Raw genomic sequence first — 23513 nt, forward strand, 5'->3', positions numbered from 1 at the left:
TTCAAACTTTTAAAAACATCACCATAAAAACTTCTTTCTTCAGAAAAGTTAAAATCCTCAAGCAGCTTTGCAGTTTGCGATTCATTTCCTCTTGAGAAGGAAAAAGAAAGAAATTTAGATCCTGTGAGCCACAACTCCTAAAATGTAAAATCTGAGGAAAAGATTGGGTGGCTACAGTGTTTTTCTCGAGGACAATTTGCTATAACCACTTCTAATCCTGTATGTCTTAAAAACTGGCAGGAACGTTTCTTATAGTGCCTGTGGTGAGAACCACAGCCCCTTTCCCTAGATGAGACGGGTGTCCCCTCTAGAATTCTCTAAAACTTTCCACTCCATGACACACTTTCCATAGATAGGAAAGGTGTGTACTGTGCTATTTTAGCTGCCCTTTGCTTTTCCCTGCTTTTTCTCTCAGGAGAGGCTATAAAGTTTGTCAGATAACTTCCATTTATTACCTTGTCAACACTCACAAGCTATCCCAGACAAATTATATTTGATCTGGTTTCGAATTGTTTTAAGACTTGTGAAAAATCAACATTTCATTTAGTTGTATTCGATAAGGAAGATGATCAGTAATTTGTAGACCCTCAAAATTGAAATTTGGTCTGAAACTTCATTAAGGCCAGGCTTCTAATGTCTCTCAAGGCACAAAACCAGGGGACCGCTTTCTCTGTTTCACTTTTCTTTTGATAAGAGGGAAATTGAGGATTTTCTTGAGGCTCAAGCTATGTTTTACTATAGTTGCCAGTTAAAACCCCAAGTTTTATGTCTTTCACAACATTCCTTTATAATAGTCTGTTTGTCAGTGGGATCCCCCTTGGGGCTGATCATATTTGCGTTGAGAAGTTTAGCATTTAAAAATCCCTTATCTATTCGATCAGTCTTAAATTTTCCCTTTCTGGGTTGTTCCTCCCATAGAACAAAATGTTCTGTGAAGTTGTCAGTAGAGTGAGTTGTTTTGTCCTCTTTCATTTTAATGCCCCGGCTATCCCATGCGCCCATGGGAAATAGTAGAATTATTTTTAAAGTTCATACCACATGTCAGATGCTGTGTTGGGTGCTTTATGCATACAATCCCGTTGACCCATAAACTGCAATTGTGAGGCAGGAATCATTTCCTCTCGGTAACACAGAGAGGGAAACTGAGGCTCAGGGAGCTTCGTTAAATTGCCCAAGACCATACAAATACAGTAATTAGTGTTGCAGCCACTTAAAAAAAAAATTCGGAATAAGTGTTGCAAGTAACCAAATGAGGGAATGTTAACGAGGTATAATGGAAAAGCCAGAATTTAAACCCAGGTTTGTTGGGCATCACAACCCCTGCTCCTTCCCCTATACCAAGCTGCTGCTTTTTCAGTGGTAAACCTTCACATAGCATTTCCTCCTTCTGAGATGTTTTCACATGCACCTTTTCGTTTGATCTTCCCATCAGCCCTGGAAAGTGGGCAGGACAGTTCTGTTCAGTTTTACAGGAGACAGAACAAAGACCCTGTGAGGTGGGTGGACTCGTCCATCCAGTCCAATGGCCAGGGAAAGGGCAGAGCTGGAAACCAAGTCTGTGGTCCTTTCTACTGCCCAGGCTGCCCACGTCCATGCAAGGTTGAGAGGGGTGGGGTGGACTAGAATCCTGAGATCCCTTCCTTGCTGTTATATTCAGCCCTCTTAGCCCATGAAAATGAGTGGGTGAGGCCTGTTTCAATTAATCTCTGATAATACTTAAGTCCCTCCCACAAGCTGTCAAATAGGATTGTGCAGTAAAGTATATGAGGTTTGTGTGGCCAAGAGTCAAGGAGTCTCCTGGCACATAGGAGGTCATTGCCATGACCAGGCACAGACCACTGTCAGGACAGAGCGAAGCCTTTTCAGAGGAGCTGAGAGATCACAAGAGGTTGCTGAGGACATATTCTCATTTATCACCTGCTTTCCCATCAATTTCAGGTTTGAGGCAGCTCATGGGCACATCCCTCCACCCTCCCGTGTCCAGAGTGATTTCAGAGGTCTGTATTTGTAACAGAGCGCAGTCATCCTACAAACAGAAAGCTCAGGCTTGGTTCCATGCATGGAGCAGGAGTGCAGAGGGCTGCTGTTTCAGAGCCTGGACCTTTTCTAGCACAAAGTTTCAAACCATGTCTTTCAGAGTCTTCGCCCAGGGAGAGACTTTGGAGGTTCTGTAACATGTTTAGTTCCAGGCTCACTCTTCAAACATAATTTAACTATTTAAAAAACTGTTAGGGGCTGTACGAGTGGTTCAATGGTAGAATGCCCACCTTCCATGCAGGAGACCCAGGTTCGATTCCAGGACCATGCACCCCCCCCCTCAAAAAAAAAAAAACCCCTATCAGAAAAGCCTGCATCTTTATGTTCTAGGCTAAGTGATAACCCATTTGGAGTCACCCAGTGAATTAACTTGGGCTTCTGAGTTATTTTTCTGCAGACCTCAGACTGATGTTGCTTCAGATTTCACTGCTATTATGGGGAAACTGAGAAAACTGTTCCCTTGCTGTTATTTACACACTTAACAAGATTTTCTCAACACTGTGCAACCAACACAAAATATAGAAATAAGCTGGTGGCTGAGGTTGCAATTTGCCTTCATCCCCATCTCACCCACCCCCCTTGGTTTGTGTACTCTCGTTGTCTTTTTATTGAGGCAGGGATATAAACTTTAACTCATAACTCCTTAAGTAGCAAATTCTACCTATTTTACATGTTGAGGTTCCACAAAGCATTTCATTTGGGGGAAAGAGTGTTCTGCTGCTAAGTGGAAAAATAGCAGTTAGAAAAATATAGATCTGCCGAATAGGGCCCTGTGCTCAGGATCCCCGCCGAGCTCTGTGTGGTCTCAGGCTAATTATATCACTTCTGTAGGCCTCAGTCTCTTCATTTATCATATGGGGAGGTTGAACCAGTAAGGTCTCCACTATTGTGCAATTCTATAAATGTGTCTTACTCCATTTTCTTGTCCCCTGACTTTCCCAGGAGATCCTTAAAATTCAGAGATCTGTGGTCATCACTGACTGCAGAGCTCTTGCCTGTGGATTAGCTCTGCCCTCTGAACACTCAGGGTTAATTCAGTGGATCTGAAAGGCCTTGAGAGCCAGGTTGAGATTAAAACTTCAGAGGACCATCCCCTGCTTCAGCAGACTTTGTTTTTAAGCCAACAAACATACCTGGCAAACTATTTAAATGGCGTTACACTGTGTGGGCTGCATCAGTGTCTTTTCCCACCTCAGGGGCAGGCTCACTGCTGAACTAGTCCAGAGCTATTTGCAGAGCTGCCACGGAGAACAAGCTAGGCATAGTTCACGTTGCATTCTCTGTGGAGCTGGTCAGCGAGACAGCCCTGCATAATGGTGAGGCTTTTGCAGCTCCCAGAGTAAAATAGAAGACACCCGAAAGAGCAGAAGCCCAGCTTTCTGGACCAGGAGAAATCTCTACTAAAATGGGTTTAAAAGTCCTTTGGGCTTTAAATTGTTAAAGGAATAACTTTTTTCTCTAAAAGTAATATATGTTTCAATAATAAAACAGAATAAGACAGATCCACTCCCCAAAGTTGTCCTTTCTTAAACTTGGACTAATGGACGATACCAGAAGATGGCATCTAGGTTAGCAAAAGCTCCCAGGTTTTATCCACAATACCTGAGATCTTTTAGTAAATATTCTGGTAGATGCTAGAAGGATAAGCCACAGCTTCTAGCTATTGTGGATTCTTGAAAATAACCCCTATTTATTCATGCTTAACATTGCTCTGTTTTGATTTTGGTTGCTTACTTGGGCTGGAGGACAGATTATGTATAGCAGCTGCACTGGTCAGACCAAAGTGAAAATTGATGTGAAACAGCAGGAGGAAAGCAAACTGGGTGGGGGGGGGGGGGGTGGGGCGTGGAGCTGAAATTCATTATACCTCAAAGGAGACAGCTGGCAGCTGTGCACGGTGGTGCTCATATGTCTTCTCAGCCCATGTGTAACTTAGGCAAAGTATCTTATAATCACACTACCAATGGTCATTTAAAAGAATGCATGTCTGCTGATCCCTTAGCTGCAAAAATATGCCTTTTTAAGGGAACCTCAAAGTTGGCCTGATAGAGAGGAAGCCTGGACTCAGTAAGGTCAATCTCACCATGTGGTACAGTTGAGGAAGGGAGTGTTCTAGACAGTAAACTTACCAATTCTGCAAGAATCCGAACCCTTTAAATGTGCTTAATACTGATGCTTGAACTTCTAATTACCCTCTAGAGTTGTCAGGAATAAATGAAATTAAATGTACCTGCCTAGAAGAGATCCCAACACACAGTAGGAGCTCAGTAAATGCTTATTAAATGAAAAACTGAATCATCCCACAATATTCACATAATTAATGTTCTTACCATGTGGCTCAGGATACAGAGAAGCTAAAATCAGAAAAGGTAGCAAGTACTAAGGAGGCATTCTGATCGGACAGTGGGATGCAATAGGGGCTCTAGGCATTTTACATTCTCTGAAAATGGAGACAAAATCAACCAAAGTCCATACTTCACCAAACACAAACTCCTAATGGGAGTGGAATTTTCCTAGCCAGCCTCCCATAGGACACAGGAGAAATTTTCCACGTGAGGAAGACCTTGACAGCAGGGTCCGTCATATTTCTCCTTTCCCACCCTGGATTGCCCTCCACAGATTGGATTCCAGATCCGCACCCGCGTGCAGGACCTGGGCCACGGCTGTATCTTCTTGGTCCAGAAGGCGGGGGCCCTCCAGGTGTGTCCCACGGACAGCTACACCAAGAGGGAGCTGATCGAGTGCGCCCGTGCTGTCACCGAGAAGGTAAGGAGCAGTCCTCGGCTCAGACACTGCCGTGGTACCCGGCACTGGCCCCCGGATATCGCTGTCATCAGAGACATAGGTGGGAAGCTAAGCCACAGATAATGCAGCTGAGACAGCTGTCTCATCTCCCCTCATCATGCTGGCTTTCCCCAGGGATGGGGGACTCATCAGGGAATTGGGGACCTCCATAGGCCCTGAAGAGTGAGAGTGGGTGTCCGGTGAAGGTCAGGTGGGCAAACTGCGTCAGAGCCGCAGTCCGCAGCGCAGAGCAAGAAATTCTCCTGCAGAGCCTTCTGACAATTTATGCCTCTTATCTTCCTTTTCAAGAGGCTCCTAAGTGCTGAGGGCTCCTTTTGAGCCATCTTTTTATCTGTAGACTGAAGGCAATGACATGGGTGACTTAAGTCCCACAACTTCTTTGTGGAAGAGCTATAAATTGCACTAGGTTTCTAACTCGAAAGGCAGTTGTTTAAAGAGAATCACGTGGTGTTGCAAACAAGGCTCTAAGATCTTGGCTAAACCATTTGACCTTTCCAAGTCTTAATTACCTACATACAAAATGGAGACAAAGGTGTAATAGCTCAGAGTTTGAATATTGAAGATGCTATTACATGTTAAAGTTCTTGGCACAGTGTCAGGCGCAGAGTTAACCATTTAGTAAATTTTAAATATACCTTTTCTAAAAATTTGCCTCCAAAAGTAATTTCCATCATAACAACTTTTTATCCCCAGTAGTTCTTTTCTTCATTCACAGTATATTAATCATTTGCTTTGCTTACTTCTGGGGATCATTTTTCAGGTCAGTTATTTTGTAGGCTGCTTGGAGCGCAGGCTGAAGTATTTGTGCTTTGTGTGGCCTTTTCCTCTTCCTTAGCTTTGATTTGTAGGGCATAGAGCTTTTAATCTGTAGACTGATAAACTAACAAGTGTTGAGAAACAGGGGGAATCCCTCAACTGGAAGCTGCTGCTACAGAGGCCTCTCTGTCCCGGCCCCTTGCAGAGACTGAACCACAGTCTGTCCTCTCACAACCCACAGGAGCGCCTGGCGTTCCTGGGCTCCACCGAACAAGGAAATAAAGCTCTCCAGTCGAGGAAGGCATTTTCTCTACTTTCGGAGCTTTTCCTTGTTGTTGAGGTTACTCTCGCCAAGTTCCCCTTAGAAGGCCTTCTTGTGATTTGTAGCAGGAGCACTGGGAGGGGTCCGCGCTGCATAAATTTGCAAGAGTGGACAAGCAGCACGATCTTCCTGAGCTGACCTCAGCTCTGCTACTTCCTCACAGCAGAGGGTCCTGATTCAGGAACCTGGAGAAGGGTCAACTGTGGAAGTGGCTCATTCTTAGAAACTAGCTTTTTCAGCTGTTTCTTGCTGCATGTCCCTGCTTTCCTCACCTCACTGCTCTCTGTCCCCACCCAGTGTGTCTTTCCTACACATATTGGTTGTGTCTTGACTTGTTACCTTTGTGTCCTAGCCCCTCACAATCTAGTAGATGACTCAATAAGTACCTGCCAGTTCGCACACCTTTTGCAGTGGGCGGGACACTGTTTCTTGTCTCTTTTTCTGTCACCCTGAGTAAGAATGTCTCTCCCCACTTCACCCCTGGGATATCCTGTTACTTGTCTTGGCCTTTGTCACTCATCCCCTAGCTGTTCTTTCCAGAAATTGGACACCTCTTTTCCAGGCCAGCTCTGTGCCAGCCTGACTTGTCACTTCCTGGTGGGACCTAATGGCATTTAACCCAGGCACGTGAGGAGGGGAAGCAGGTCCCTGCGGGCTGGTCGTGGTCTGTGGCAAGTGCTCAGGAAACAGCCCCTCAGCCCCTCCAGCCTGGCTGCGACCTCGGCTTCCAAGGTCTGAGCAGCACAGGAAGGAGAAGGTGCTGAGTGTCTGTGCCTCTCACTGATGCTGCAGCTTCTCTGTCCTGGGGCAGAGCATTAACAGAGGCTCTTCTTTGGGTCAGAGGAAGTCAAACATGGTTGTTATGTGCACTGAGATGGAAACAAGGGCTCCTGGCCTCAGAGAGCCTCCAGCCACTAGACATAGGCTTTTTGTTTTTAATGTCTGATAAAAGGGGTCATCCTGAAGGGACAAACAGCATGCTGATCGAATCCCAAGGGGCTTCCCAGTGGGGCTTTCAGCTGGGTCTTGCAGGATGAGTAGGAGGTCAGCAACGCAGCAGAGAAGGGAGTGGTGTTGCAGGCGGAGGGCAGACCTGGAGGATGAAACAGTAAGGAGTGTTTGGCTAAAATGACAAGATAGTGGTGAGGGGCAGACAAAGGGAGCTAAGCTCCTTTCAAAGGCATGGGAAGAGTTATAAGCAGGGGCATGGCATGCCAGATTTGTGTTGTAGGAAAGTATCACTCAGAGCAAAATGAGGATGTGCAGGCACAGGGAAGGATGGGAAGTGGCAGAAGAAGGGTTCAGATCGTTTGAAACCAACTGCTGGACCCTCTGGTCACTGGAATATTACCAGGTGGTAGATGATGGATAGCAAGAGTTTTAGCAGAGGGGAGGTTACATATGTAGATTTTCCTCAGGGTTCTGACCTTTCTTGGTTCCATTATAGAGAATTTCCAACCAAAATGTGGTCAAGGGAAAGACTGATTAGTGTTAGCAGTGGGTGGTTCCTACAGAAAATCTGATGGGGGACAGATGTGGCAATGAGAAAAGGGCAAATGACCACATTTTTCACAGGCTGATCCCTTATCTCTTTGTGGTTCCAGAATCATAATAATAGTTAAGTAAATAATGGTATCTGCCCTCCACTGAGTGCTTCTTCCATGCTGTATTCGTTTGCTAATGCTGCCAGAATGCAATATAACAGAAATGGATTGACTTTTGTAAAGGGAATTTTCTAAGTTACACGTTTGCCGTTCAAAGTCCATAAAAACGTCTAAAGTAAGGCATCCAGATAAAGATACCTTCACTCAAGAAAGGCCGATGGGTCCAGAACACTTACCTCAGCTGGGAAGACATCTGGCTAGAGCCTGCTGGGGTCTTTGGCTTCTGGTTCCAGCAGCTTCCCAGGAGGCATTTTCTCTCTGCACCTCCGAATCTCTAGGACTTGTGGACTCTGAAGCAGCTGTCCCCCAAGCATCTGGATCTGAGTTTTCTGCAAAATGCCTTCTTTTTTAAAGGACTCCTTTAAAAAAGTAAGGAGTAAACTAATCAAGGCTCACCTTGAATGGACAGAGTCACATCTCCATCTAATCAAAAGGCTTCACCCATGTTTGGGTGTGCCACATCTCTATGGAAATTATCAAAAGTCACACCCACACCTGCATGTGTCACATCTTCATGGAAACAATCCAGTCAAATTTTCCCACCCTAAATCATTAGGTCTGGCACCAGAAGATTGAGTCAAGATTAAAGCATGGCTTTTCTGGGATACATAATTCAAACTGGCACATTTGCCAAGCTCCATGCTAGGCACTTTATATCCATTTTTTACCCCAACTTGATCCTGACTGTTAAGAAGTAATAGGCCCAGTTTATGGATGAGGAAACTTGAGATTTAGAAAGGTAAAGCAGCTTGCCCGAGGTCACAGAGCCCATAAATGGCCAAGCTGGGGATCAGACCAAAGTCTGTTTGACTCCAAACATGAACCACTAACCCCTAAGCTACACTGACTTTCAAGAGAAAAAATGCAGTGTTTTCAGAGTTAGCACACCTTTGGGTTACTTGCTCTCTGTCTCCCCACTCCTCCTTACATTTCCTTTCTGCCCACAGGTGTCCTTGGTGCTGTCAGCTCTCCAGGCTGGGAACAAGGGGACCCAGGCATGTATCACAGCCGCCACTGCCGTGTCTGGGATCATCGCCGACCTGGACACCACCATCATGTTTGCAACGGCAGGGACCCTGAATGCAGAGAACAACGAGACCTTTGCAGATCACAGGTACACGAGCAGAGTTTCCCGGATGGGGGAGCTTCAGGCTAGCCTGCCTTTCAGAACCCCATGAATGACTTTGGAGATGTTGCCAAGGATCCAGAAATGTGGTTATCCATTCTGATTTCAATAAGATGTTCAAGTGGGAAAAGTGAACCATGTGATCAGAATACCCCTTTCGCCAACTGTAAACAGAGTCGTATTTGAACTTTTATCTTTTGCAGTCCTATTTCCCAACCTGCACCTGCAGGGGATAGGCTTTTGATCTCTTAGCTCTCTAAGCCAGAGAGCCCGTCCTCTGACTTTCTTGCTCACTGATCTCAGTGGGATTAGGCATTACACGGGCAGGCTCTTGAGGTGTGAGGGTCAAAGCCTGCCGTCCCTACTGGGCTTGTACTGAGAATACTGGCTCTTCAGCCCCCACGTAAAAGGCTACTACCAGGACTCTCCATTGCCTGTTGAAGAGCCCCTGAATCCTTGTCAATCCTTTCTTTTTTCTTCAATCCCAGAGCTGGACTAGGGGGAACCCAGTTCCTTGGACTCTGATGCTGTGAACAAGATGCCCCAACCTATATGTCTTTACAGCTTTCTGTAATTACGAAACATTTTAAGGGGATGGTGGGGGCCACAAGAAAGGAGCTGGCATTTTATTTTAGCTATAGGGCTGGGGTATGGGAGCCAAATTAATGAGCTTTAATCTTTAATTGAAGCTTTAGTATTAATCGATATGTGACTCCCTGGCTCACTTTCCTCTCTAATTTTGTCTACACAGAAGATGGCAGCCCCCATGATGAGGGGAGGGGAAAATACTGCCTCTCTTCATCAAAGCCTTTTAGTGAAAAGTCACATATGAAGGATTTCTTGTCTTCCTAACTATAAGTAATCAAGCTTGCATCTTCCCCTCTTCTCTCCCTACCCCTCCCTCCTTTCTCAGGGAGAACATTCTGAAAACAGCCAAGGCCTTGGTTGAAGATACAAAATTGCTGGTATCAGGGGCTGCGTCCACTCCAGACAAACTGGCCCAGGCGGCTCAGTCCTCAGCAGCCACCATCACCCAACTTGCCGAGGTGGTCAAGCTGGGGGCGGCCAGCTTGGGCTCTGATGACCCTGAGACCCAGGTATGGATGGACTTGGGAATAGGTCCTCCTTGCATTCCTGTGGAGCATTGTCTGCTAACCTCATGAGAAGTCTAAATGTAAACAGGAGTTTTTAAGCAAATGATATTTGTGTGAGTGTGTCTGTGCTTTGGGAAACTCATAGGAAACAGTTATCCAGGCAAGAGACTGGCATGGGCTGTGGTGGGAGCAGGGGGGATGGAAAAATTGGCAGATTTGAGAGAAATCTAAAAGGAAGGTTCAGCTGAGCTTGGTGATCGACTAAATGCAATGAATATCCAGGCGTGAGGGGAAAGAGGGAGTGAAGGATGACTCGCATGCTTCAGGCTTGTGGTTCCACTGAGGTAGAGCTACCTGGAAGAAGAGCCAGCTCGGTGGGGAGGTGATGGCAAGTTCAACTTGGGGTTGTTAAGTTGAAAGTGCCAGTGAGATAATCATGTGGAGCTGGTGAGTGGACATATGCCTGCTCAGGTGTGGAGACGTGGATTTGGGTGTTGTCATATTGATACTGATTGCAACTACAGGAGAGGAAAAGCTTGAAGTGGGAGAAGGGGGCCCAGGGACAAGCCCTGAGGAGCCCAGTAGAGAGGACCATATTAAGGAGAAGAGATGTCCAAGGAGATTGAGAAGTAGCAGCAACTGGGAGGAGGAAATCCAGGAAGGTTTGACATTAAGAAGAGGGAGTGTATCAACCCTCAGCCTCTGAAGATGGCTGAGATGTCAAAAAAGATGAAAGTCTGAGAGTTGACCATTGTCCTGGAGCAATGGAGAGCATTTGGTGACCTCAGCAAGGGCTGTTTGTGTGGAATGGTAGGGCAGCAGCCAGATGAGAGTGAAGAAATGAGGTCAGCTTATGGAGGCAACCTATTTGAGAAGTTTGTCTCTGAAAGATGGGCAAAGAGGAGGTGGAGAGGTAAGGGGGGCAGGAGCTCTGAGCTCCTGTAACACCCTATTTTGGATTTAGTAATTACATTGAAACCACCTTCCTGTTCCTTAGTCTCCCATCCTTGGCTGTAAAGTCCTCAGGGTCAATATCTATGGTTTATTAATCTTTGAAATTAAAATTGAAATGAAATTAACCTTTGTAAGCATTAATCTGTGAGCGCCCAACACAGTTCCTGGCTCAGAGTGGATACCCAGCAAATATGTGTTCAGCTGTTGGGGGACTAACAGCCAGTCAAAGCCATCAACAAATTGATTCTACCCATTCCCGGAGTATAAAACTCAAAATCCCTTTGTTTTCTCTATCCCAGCACCATCATATGATAAGCCCTTCAGTTTTCCCTGCATAATCCTCATTCTTTTTTGGCCCATTTGACCAAAACTGCATAGAAATCCCACCACTACCCATGCCCAAGTAAACAGCTACTGTGCTAGTTAATGGCAAGGTAGCAGCTTTGCTTCTAACAGCCATGCTCCTTTCCATTCTGACATCCTTCCTCTACTGGACATAGCTATGGGAGAAAACATTCCTTATGTTGCTTGTTATTCCTTCTGCTGGATTCCTTTATTTTTTTTCGCATGGGCAGGCACTGGGAAATGAATCCTGGTCTCTGGGATGGCAGGTGAGAACTCTGCCGCTGAGCCACCATGGCCCGCCCTGCTGGATTCCATTTTGATAGCATCAGAATTCAAATTTGCTGCCTGCTGGAATTCTGAGCATTCACAGAAATCCTGCCCATGGTATTGTTTTTACCCCCATAGAGGGAGAAAAAACTTGAAAACATGGTCACCAGAATTGGAACTATGCAGCAGAAGCATTCTCTCCTTGCCTGATTCAACTGTAGGCAAAGTGAATTGACAAGAGAGCATCTTAATCTTTGAAAACAGGGAAATGGGTTGGATTGCTTCGATTCTTAATTCCCAAGTGGTCTAGATAGATATCCTGAAGCACCAATTTCTAGTAGTGAGACCTTGCCAGTGAAATATGTCCCCACACCCCACCCCAGTGCCCTTAGTTGCCACTTGAGCAAGGATAGGATAGTGTGTTCTGGATGTTGGCTGCTGACCTTTGCTTCCTGTGCCTCAGTCTCCTCTCTGCCCCTCCCCTCTGTGATCTCAGGAATCAGAGCACTCTACACACCACACCTTCCAGGCACTCTCCTGCCTTGTGGTTTCAGAAGACTGGGGAGAGGGAAGCAGAGTGGAGGCATAGTTTGGAAATGGAGGGGATGGGAGAGGGCAGGAGGCTGTAAGATACGGCTGTGTTTGCGGGAGTCTGGGACTGTAGAGTTTCTAATATGTTCCATGTACGTTACCCCAGTTTATCCTCGACAATGTGGCAAGGTAGACAGGGTTGGCATTGCTAAGGCCACTTGTAGATGAGGAGCCAGGGCTGCAGAGTATACTGCCGTGCGGAGGTTATGACCACAGTCCTTAAGGTTGCACTGACCAGAGGCCACACCCCAACCCTGTCCTCCTGGGCTCAGGCAGGGTGGACATTGGTTTCCACCTGAAAAAGCTGTGATGAGATTCAGTGAGATGATGCATGCTGTGGACCTGAAGTGCTGTGTAGCACATTGCCCTCAGTACATGGAAGATGTTATTTATTTTAATTATTATTATAAGTAGTGGTTATAGCTACAGGACTGAGCAGACTTAAATGTAATGCCTAGTATCATGTAGTGACTGGAGCTTCGGATTCAAGTCCAGCACACTGAAAACATGTCTCCTTCTGCAATATGGTCGGTGATCTCTGTTCACTTAGAAAAGCGAGCACAGATAATGTATCAGTGATGTGTCATGTCAGTGTGAATGTGGGCACGCACCTATGTGCTCAGTCATTCCACAATATATACTGAACATGTACAGACCAGAACAGATGTCCAGGGCAGCCTTCTTGGAGTTTACGTCTGCATGCAGGAAGAGACCAGAGTGTAAGTGAATAAATAACAAAGTAATTCCAGATACCCGGTAAGTGCTCGAAATAAAGCAAGGTGGCTGGGCAGTGCAATGGTGGCTTAGTGACAGAATTCTCGCCTGCCATGCCAGAGACATGGGTTTGATTCCTGGTGCCTGACCATGTTAAAAAAAAAAAAAAATCAGAAATGGAAGAGGAGACATAACCACTGACCCCAAAGAAATAAAGAAAGTAATGAGAGGATACTATGAACAACTTTATGCTAATAAACTCAACAATGTAAATGAAATAGGCAACTTTCTAGAAAGGCATGAACAACCAGCATTGACTCGAGAAGAAATAGATGAACTCAACAAACCAATCACAAGTAAAGAAATTGAATCAGTCATTAAGAAGCTCCCAAATCTGCAATTGCTGGTGATGCTCCTGGCCCATGGATCCAAGGAAGAAGTGAATGAGACCTATGGGGATGGAGATGGGCAGACGGCACTGCACCTCTCCAGTGCCATGGCCAGTGTCGTCTTCATACAGCTCCTCATCTGGTATGGGGTGGACGCGGGGAGCCAGGATGCCCGGGGCCTGACCCCACTGGCCTGTGCTCGTCGGGCTGGCAGCCAGGAGTGCGCTGACACCTTGATCCAACACGGCTGCCCTGGGGAGGGCTGTGGCCTAACACCCACCCCCAACAGAGAGTCTGCCAAGGGCATCTACCCCTCTGCTGAGCTGCACCGGAGTCCTAGCCTCCTATAAGGCCCAGGAAGAGGGCCGAGGGCCAGAAAGACCACATGGCTTGGGGACCCTCCTCCCTGCAGGCACTGGGGGAACCAAGCCACAGAGACTGAAAATTAGGGACATGCAGAAAGGAAGAGGAGGAAATTAGGGAAGAAATGTAAAGAGCTGGAGAAGAGATAAATGGGAAAGAGCAAAGGGATCAGAGGAGAGATTTGGGATTTACACTGCAGCAGAGAGGGAGTGGAGGTATTTAGCCCTCTGCCCTGTAGGTGCCATTGAAAAGAAATAGGACCTTTTGGAGGTACCTATGAGGAGAGGGGAGTGGGACTTCTCCCCTCCTCCAGATTCCTACCTTTTCATGCCAGCCCCCTGCAAGCCTTCATCCTAAAATGGAGAACGGATGCAGCACAGGTTGGGGAGTACTGGATGACAGAGACTGGGAGGTGATCAGGGAGTCCCTTGTAAAAATTGTGCATTGGAGTAAAAAAAAAAAAAAAGAAGAAGAAGCTCCCCAAAAAGAAAAGTCCAGAAGTCCAGGACCAGATGGCTTCACATGTGAATTCTACCAAACATTCAAGAAAGAATTAGTGCCAATCCTGCTCAAACTCTTCAAAAAATTTGAAGAGGAGGGAAAGCCTCCTAACTCATTCTATGAAGCCAACATCACCCTCATACCAGAGCCAGACAAAGATATTACAAAAAAAGAAAATTACAAACCAATCTCTCTAATGAATATAGGTGCAAAAATCCTCAAAAAAATTCTTGCAAATTGGATCCAGCAGCACATTGAAAGAATTATACACCATGACCAAGTAGGATGCATGACTCCTCAGGTATGCAACAATGGTTCAACATAATAAAATCAATTAATATAATACACCATATCAACAAATCAAAGCAGAAAAACCGCATGATCATCTCAATTGATACAGAAAAGACATTTGACAAAATTCAATATCCTTTCCTGTTGAAAACACTTCAAAGGATAGGAGTAGAAGGGAACTTCCTCAACATGGTAAAGGGAATATATGAAAAACCCACAGCTAACATCATCCTCAATGGGGAAAAACTGAAAACTTTCCCCCTAAGGTCAGGAACAACACAAGGATGTCCACTATCATCGTTATTCAACATGGTGTTGGAAGTTCTAGCCAGAGCAGTTAGACAAGAAAAAGAAATGCAAGGCATCAAAATTGGAAAGGAAGAAGTAAAACTCTCACTGTTTGCAGATGATATGACACTATATGTCAAAGCCCCGAAAAATCCGCAGCAAAACTACTAGAGCCAACAAATGAGTACAGCAAAGTGACAGATTACAAGATCAACACTCAAAAATCTGTAGTGTTTCTATATACTAGTAATGAACAATCTGAGGGGGAAATCAAGAAAAAAAATTCCATTTACAATTGCAACCAAAAGAATAAAATATTTAGGAATAAATTTAACTAAAGAGACAAAAGACCTATACAAAGAAAACTACAAGAAATTATTGAAAGAAATCACAGAAGACCTAAATAATGGAAGAGCATACCGTGTTCATGGATGGGAAGACTAAATATAGTTAAGATATCAATTCTACCTAAATTGATTTGCAGATTCAATGCAATGTGAATTAAAATCCCAAAAAACTTACTTTTCACAAATAGAAAAACCAATAGCCAAATTTATCTGGAAAGGCAAGCTGCCCCAAATAGCTCAAAGTATCCTGAGAAAAAAAAAATGAAGTCAGAGGTCACACGCTAGCTGACTTTAAGGCATATTATGACGCTACAGTGATCAAAACAGCGTGGTACTGGCATAAATATAGATATACTGACCAATTGAATAGAGTGTTCAGATATAGATCCTCTCATCTGTGGACAATTGATCTTTATTAAGGCAGTCAAGCCAACTCACCTGGGACAGAACAGTCTCTTCAATAATTGGTGCCTAGAGAACTGGATATCCACATGCAAAAGAATGAAAGAGGATCCATGTCTCACACCCTACACAAAAATTAACTCGTAATGGATCAAAGACCTAAACATTAGATCTAAGATCATAAAACTGTTAGAAGAAACTATAAGGGGATATCTTATAAATCTTACAATAGGAGGCGGTTTCCCAGACCTTACACCCAAAACATGAGCATTGAATAAATAAATAAATAAATAAATGGGGACTCCTCAAAATTAAACACTTTTGTGCATCAAAGAACTTCATCAAGAAAGTAAAAAGACAGCCTACACAATGGGGGACAATATGTGGAAATGATATATCGGATAAAGGTCTAGTATCCAGAATATATAAAGAGATTGTTCAACTCAACAACAAAAAGACAACCCAATTACAAAATGGGCAAAAGACTTGAACAGACACTTCTCAGAAGAGGAAATACAAATGGCCAAAAGGCACATGAAAAGATGCTCAACTTCCCTGGATATTAAGGAAATGCAAATCAAAACCACAATGAGATATCATCTCACACCCACCAGAATGGCCATTATCAATAAAACAAAAAACAACAAGTGCTGGAGAGGATGTGGAAAAAAGGGACACACTTATCCACTGTTGGTGGGAATGTCAAATGATGCAACTGCTGTGGAAAACAGCTCCTCAGGAAACTAACCATAGACTTGCCATATGACCCGGCAATACCATTGCTAGATATCTACTCAGAGGACATGAGGGCAAGGACACAAATGGACATTTGTACACCAATGTTTATAGCAGCATTGTTTACAATTGCCAAGAGATGGAAACAGCCTACATGTCCATCAACAGACGAGTGGCTAAACAAGCTGCAGTATATACATATGATGAAATATTTTGCAGCTGTAAGACAGATTAAAGTTATGAAGTATGTAACAATATGGATGGACCTTAAGGACATTATGCTGAGTGAGATTAGCCAGAAACAAAAGGACAAATAGTGTATGATCTCACTGATATGAACTAACATTAATGGATGAACTTGGAGAATTTCAGTTAAGAACAGAGGTCCTCAGGAGATAGAAATAGGGCAGATATTGCGTAAGTGGAACTGAAGGGATACAGATTGTGCAACAGGACTGATTGTAAAAATTCAGAAATGGATAGCACAGTACCTAACTGTAATACAATAATGTTAGAACACTGAATGAAGCCGAATGTGAGAATGATGGAGGAGGCCTGAGGCACAAATGAAACCAGAAGGAAAGATAGACGATAAAGACTGAGATGGTGTAATCTAGGAATGCCTCGAGTGTATAATGGTAGTGACTAAATGTACAAATTTAAAAATGTTTTTGCATGAGGAAGAATGAAGCAATGTCAATACTGCAGGGTGTTGAAAATAGATGGTAATTAATATTTTAAAACTTTAACTTATGTGTGAGACTAAAACAAAAAAACATGTTTATTTGGTACAAAGTTTAGATTTTGACTAGTGCATTTCCTAATATAACTTATGTGGACAGCTTAATTCAACACCATAAGTACATGGACCCTTGAAAAAAAACAAAAACAAAAAGGTGGCCTGACAGAGAGTGGCATGGTGTTTATGGGGGGGTGGGCCTGCAGCTACCCTGGCTAGCAAAGGTCTCTGAGGACATGACATTTGATCTGAGACCTGAACCATGAGAAAGAGCTAGATTCTCGGCAAAGAGAACCACGAGAGCAAAGGCCCTGAAGCAGGAATGAGTTAGGGTCTCCAGGGAGTAGAGAATAGACCAGTGTGGTGTAGAGAATGGTGTGGATCAAAGCTGGAGGGGGTGGGCAGGGCTGCTCTGAGGCCTTGCTGGCCCAGGTCTGAGGTTTGGATTTGTTCTCACTGGTTCTGGCACTTAGGTGTCTACTTAACTCCCTTCGTCCTTTCACAGGCAGCTTGTCAACATAGCTGCCAGCTAGAAATTGTTGGAGTATTTAGATCTGAATTTTTCCATTCCGGCTAAGCCTCAGCCTCACCTTGGCAGATCCAGGTATTGGATCTTCACCAGATTTCTGCATCACAATCCCTAAAGGTAGTTCACTGCATGAGTCTGCCATGTGGCAGACTTGAGAGCCACTGATTTTTGAGACCTTCCTTTTTCTTGTCCCAAACACCCCAGCCTACCCCAGCCTGGACATAAGCTGTGTCCTTGCGCTGAAGTCTGTGGATGACTGCTCGCCAGCTCACCCGGGCCTCCTACTCTCTTTCAGGTGGTATTGATCAATGCCATCAAAGATGTGGCCAAGGCCCTTTCAGATCTCATTGGTGCTACCAAGGGAGCTGCCAGCAAGCCCGCCGATGACCCCTCCATGTACCAGCTCAAGGGGGCCGCCAAGGTAAAATGGGGTCCCCAGTGGGAACGAATAAGCAGGGGAAGTACTGGGGTGAGAGAAGCAAATACAGGAATATTGAGAGAAGATGCATCTGAGCTCCTTCCTCACTTAAAGGACAGAAAGGTGTTTTTGCTTACTGTGTTAGAGCCACAACTAAAAGGAGTGGGGGCTGGACCTCAGTTTCCTCACACTTTCTTCCCATGCAGGTGATGGTGACCAATGTCACATCCCTCCTCAAGACCGTGAAAGCAGTAGAGGACGAGGCCACCCGAGGCACACGAGCACTGGAGGCCACAATCGAGTATATAAAGCAGGAGCTCACGGTAAGGAGCCAGCCTCACCTCCCTGGGGCACCTGTGTCCAGCAGCAGCCCACTTGGCCCCAGCATGGGGCTCCTGAGACTACCTGGTGCACCTGAAGGAGGGAGGCCCACTCACCTGCCTGACTTTGAACAATTGAGAGCCCATTATGTAACTGTGCACCCTCGAGTCTAATTAGGAGGCTTGGATCAATTTGCTGTGGTAGTTGATGAGGAATAAAATGAAATGTATCACTTAGGGCTATTCAACCTTAATTCCATTAAAATTGTAGCATAAAACTGAAACACCTCTCTCCTATGTGGGACATCCAGGGGTGAAAGTCTCACTGGCAGTGTGGGAGATGACTCTTAGAGATGAGTCCAGCCCTGGCTACATGGGATCAACATTCCATCCTGGCCAAAAGGTGGGGAAAGAAGTGTAACTAATTAAGTATCAGTGGCTGAGACAGTTCAGATAGAATTGAGAGGCTACTCTGGAGGTCACTCTTACGTGAGCTTCAGTTAGACATTGCTACCTATCATAACTTGCCAAACCCCAACCAAAATCATTCCAGCCAATCTGAAAGAACACTCTAGGTGTTCTGTAGAATATATAACATCATACAAAAGTTCTGTGCACTAGGGTAACTTTCCAGAAACCTAGAACCTCCTGATGGGTCCCTGGACCAGGTAAGTCCTGAAACCTAGAGGGCCCAGCCTCTCCAGAGCATCAGATAGTTCCATCTCCCTTCGCTATATTATTGACAACCCCTTCCAACATGAATGAGTTAGAATGGTCATAGCCCAAATACCCCTAAAGAGTGGGATAGAAAGGTCAAAGGTGATAGCGGAGTTATACAGAGAAGATAGGATTTAACAAACGAGTATGATTGCTGAATCATTAAATTGATATTTCTTTTAATCTCCAGTATTTTAGAGCAACTAGAAGTAAAACCCTAAAATTGTGGAATTATAACCCATACCAAACTCTGAAATCTGTTCTACAACTAAATCTGTTCTACAACTAATTGTTATGCTGTGCTTTGCAATTATTGCTTTTTCATACATATGTTATTTTTCACGAAAAAGAAAGAAAAAAGTTGATTGTGATGATAAAAATTATTTAAACCTTCTGATCTCCTATATTCTGGAGCAGCTAGAAGGAAAAATCTGAGAGGATAGTATAGAAACCCATGACAAACTCTGAGATCTGTCCTGTAACTACTTGTTGAAGAATACTTTGAAAACTGTTGCTTTTTTCGTTCTTTGCCTTGTATATATGTTACATTATGCCGTAAAAAAAAGTTTAAAAGAAAAACAATAGTGGGAAAAGGATCAAAGGAGAAGGAAGAGTTTTATCAGAGAAGACAGGATTTAACAAATGAAAATGACTACTGAATCATTATATTGGTATTTCTTTTTTAGTCTCCGGTGTCTTAGAGCAGCTAGAAGGAAACACCTGAAATGGTGAAACTATAACCCATACCATACATTGAAATTTGTTCTAAAACTACTTGTTAAAATGTACTTTGAAGTTTATTGCTTTTTGTATATATGTTATACTTCACGATGAAAATGTTTAAAAAAACATTATAGCATTACACTAAAACATTACAGAAGATCCCTGGCATAAAGAAGAGTCAGTACAGCTGTTTGCACTTGCCTTGAGTTTAAATCATGTATACATTGCGTAACCATCCACAGCCCTTCTTCATTCTCTTTTATCAGCAACAACTCACACTGCTGTACATGTGTGGATTTTTAAGTCTGATGTACCCTTGTTGTAAAGAAAAAGACTGGAAACCCTTACCTGAGGCACCTCCCTTTAAGATCCTCCCTTTTGTTGAGGTGTTTGATCTCAGAAAACTTGACCCTGTGGTCTTTTTTGCGTTGCTCAGTATTATAGAGTGAGTACAAACTAGCGCTACTGTGATACAGATATTTTTTTAATACACATTTATTTATATTTACTTGTGCTTGTATACATATCTGTGTACATTACACATATGCGTATTTATATATATTTCTATTTGTATGTATACATATATTATATATATTATATTATATATATGTATATACACACACACTTAGTACATATGTTATGGAAGTGGTGAGTCAATCCTTGCACAAATGAAGCAGTGTTCATAAGTAAAATCATGGTTGCACTTTGCAGCATTAGGAAAGAATTCTGTTTTTTGCTCTGTAGTGGATTAGAGTCTGGTTCATGCCACTGGCCTTTCATAATGTACACTTGGAACCTTGTAATAAGGCTACCTTAGGTAATAATTCTTATTGAAATAATAACCTAATGAAGAAGTCTTTGAGAATTTAAAAATCAATTTTGTTATTTTGAGCTCTAGGTGCTATCCTTTATAAAAAGCTGCCTCACTCATCCTCTCACTTTGTACAACGAAAATAGTGCTGAGAACCTGACCTAGGAGCCACAATTACACGTGTTTTCTGTGGCTCAGTGTCATGTTGATGCCTTAGCTAACTTATTTCCTATATTTTCAGCAGTTTAAAACATCATGACAACATATTTTTCTTTCTCTCAGAATATCTCATTTTTTTATAGTTTTCAAAATTGTGGCATTATCACGTTTCAGTATTGTATTTTCCCTTATCCCAATGTTAACACTCAAAATTCTATCCTTTTTAAAGCTAACCTCAAAGAAACCATTTGTGTTTCTTTATAAATAGAAACCTCTAACTGACTTGTTTCTACCTCTTAGATTATAGTATTACTTTTACTTTGACTTTTTTTAAAAAATCTGTTTATTTTTAATTCATTTTTATTGATATATGTTATATATTCACATACCATGTAATCATCCAAAGTGTACAATCACTGCTTTACAATATCATATAGCTGTGCGTTCATAATCACAACAGACTTTTTTTTTCTTTTTTGTAAAAAATAACGTATATACAAAACAATAAATTTCAAAGCAAAACACAATTAGTTGTTGAACAGATTTTAAAGTTTGGTGTGGGTTATGATTCCACAGTTTTAGGTTTTTGCTACCAGCTGCTCTAAGACAATGGAGATTATAAGAAATGTCAGTATAATGATTCAGCAATCATCCTCATTTGTTAAACCCTATCTTCCCTGTATAACTCCACCATCTCCTTTGACCTTTTCCCCACTTTTTAGGGTTATTTGGGCTGTGTCCATTCGAACTTTTTCATGTTGAAAGGGGCTGTCAGTAATATGGGATAGTGGGATGGAACTACTTGATGTTCTGGAGAGGCTGGGCCCTCTACATTTCGGGACTTATCTGACCTAGGAACCCATCTGGAGGTTGTAGGTTTTAGAAAGTAATCATAGTGCATGAAACTTTTTTAAAATCTCCTAAAGCCATAGGTGTTCTTTAGGATTGGCAGGAGTGATTTTGGTTGGGGTTTGGCAAACTATGATAGGTAGCAGTGTCTAGCTGAAGCTTGCACAAGAGTAGCCCCTTGACTCTATTTGAACTCTCTCAGCCACTGATACCTTATTTGTTATACTTCTTTTCCCCTGTTCATCCTGTTCAGGATGGCATTGTCGATCCACTGTGCCAGGGCCACCTCATCCCTGGGAGTCATATCCCACAGTGTCAGGGAGACTTTCACCCGTGGATATCATGTCCCATGAAGGGGAGACGGTGATGATTTCATTTGCAGAGTTGGGCTTAAAGAGAGAGAGAGGCTACTTCTGAGCAGCAAAAGAGGTCCTCCGGAAGTAACTTGCAGGCATAACTATAGGTAGGCTACATAAGGTTCACAAGATTGAGCCTCAAGGTCAAGGGCTTGGCCTATTTGCTTCAGAGTTCCTAATGTTTGATACAGTATCAAGGGTTTCCCCAGTGGTAAATTTTAATAATTCCATTTTTTTCTCAAGGGACTTTGCCAATGCTTTTGGATTATCTGCTTAACATATTCTGGTATGTATCCAGGCATTACATTAAGCCACACAGAATTACAGGCCCTCATTCCTATTCTGGGTTCCTGTGTTTGGATTGTTTAAATGATCTATCCAGACAAGTTGAGTAAGATTATGTGCTTTAGAAAATTTAGGTTCTGGACAAAATCTTTCTTCCTTTGGTCTCAAAGAGTAGGTGAAGTTCTAAAATACAGACAATATTGCCCTTACCCTTGTACCTTAATCCCGACCTGATCGGCTTCATTCTCGTCTGTAAATACCAGGTTATATGTATATATAGCACAGCCTCTCAGAATCTAGAAATAACAATTACTGCTCCGGACTAAATGTGGCTTCTATAAGAGCTTACAATCTAGGCCCCAGTTTTCTTGTATTTTCTAAATGAGACCATACAATATTTGCTTTTTAGTTTCTGGCGTATTTTGCCTCACCAAATGTCCCACAGGTTTACTGACAGTGTTGCATGCCTCACAGTTCTGTTCCTTTCTGCAGCAACACAATATTCAGTCATATGTATACACCATTGTTAGCCAATCTCCTTCTCAGTCAGTGCATCCTTCAGCCACCTCCATCCTTTGGGCATCATGTCTAATGTCCAAAGTCAGCAGTCCATCAGCACTCTCATTTTTAGACAATATCCTTGTTCCCAAGAGAAAAATAACCGGTAAACTACCCTCACTAAATAAAAAATCCAAATGTCCCCTTAACTCATGTCCCTCCCCCAATTATTTACCCCTGGTGTTGCTGTGGTACTGTAGATATATTCCACTTAAACATAGCCCATAGCGTGCAATAGCAGTTTCCCCTGTGCCCTGATATTGTACACTTTGTATAAGATTCATGCCTTTGAAATGGTTCATGCAAGAACTTACTTATATTTATGATGTTAATTAATGGACCACAATAAAAAAAGCACAACCCCTTTCAATCATGTTTACCTTCAATGTGGCAATATTACTTACAAACCCACTAATGAACTGCCTTCGTTTCTCTCTCATCCCTCACATTTACGTCAACCTTCCTAGCTAACTGTTCACCCTTCTTTAGCGTCTGTGTATCTCTAGGTCCCCTATATTCTGAATTATAAAACTAACTTTACCTTTACCGTGGTCAGAAAAGTGAAATTATGCAGTATCTATCCTTTTGTGCCTGGCTTATTTCACACAGCGTTATGTCCTCAAGGTTCATCCATCTTGTCATGTGCTTCAGGACAACATTTAATCTTACTGCGGTGTAATATTCCATCATATGCATATGCCACATTTTGCTAATCCATTCATCTGTTGATGGGCACTTGCATTATTTACATCTTTTGGCGATTGTGAATGATGCTGCTATGAACATCGGTGTTCAGATATCTGTCTGTATCGCTGCTTTCAGCTCTTCTGGGTAGGTACCAAGTAGTGATATTGCTGGTTCATAGGGCAACTTGATATTTAGTTTTCTGAGGAACCACCAGACTGTCTTACATAGTGGCGGTACCATTATTTAGTCCCCCAGCAGTGCATAAATGTTTCAATTTCTCTACATCTCTTAAACATTTATAGTTTCTTGTTTGTTTAATAGTAGCCATTCTTATAGGTGTGAGCTGATATCTCATTGTAGTGTTGATCTGC

The 23513-nt window shown here is 43.2% G+C and overlaps 1 protein-coding gene across 11 annotated transcripts in view; it reads left to right on the forward strand.

Moving 5' to 3' along the window:
* TLN2 (talin 2) overlaps nucleotides 1-23513 on the forward strand; it is a 491250-nt gene that overhangs the window by 410052 nt on the left and 57685 nt on the right. For all 11 annotated transcript variants that reach the window (XM_077128095.1, XM_077128103.1, XM_077128097.1 and 8 more), the window contains 5 exons: nucleotides 4657-4803; nucleotides 8532-8698; nucleotides 9624-9807; nucleotides 17555-17680; nucleotides 17884-18000. In XM_077128095.1, coding sequence (XP_076984210.1) covers nucleotides 4657-4803; nucleotides 8532-8698; nucleotides 9624-9807; nucleotides 17555-17680; nucleotides 17884-18000 — 741 coding nt within the window. The remainder of the gene's footprint in view (nucleotides 1-4656; nucleotides 4804-8531; nucleotides 8699-9623; nucleotides 9808-17554; nucleotides 17681-17883; nucleotides 18001-23513) is intronic.

The sequence above is a fragment of the Tamandua tetradactyla genome, chromosome 14 (genome assembly GCF_023851605.1).
Source record: "Tamandua tetradactyla isolate mTamTet1 chromosome 14, mTamTet1.pri, whole genome shotgun sequence".
Taxonomy (NCBI): domain Eukaryota; kingdom Metazoa; phylum Chordata; class Mammalia; order Pilosa; family Myrmecophagidae; genus Tamandua; species Tamandua tetradactyla.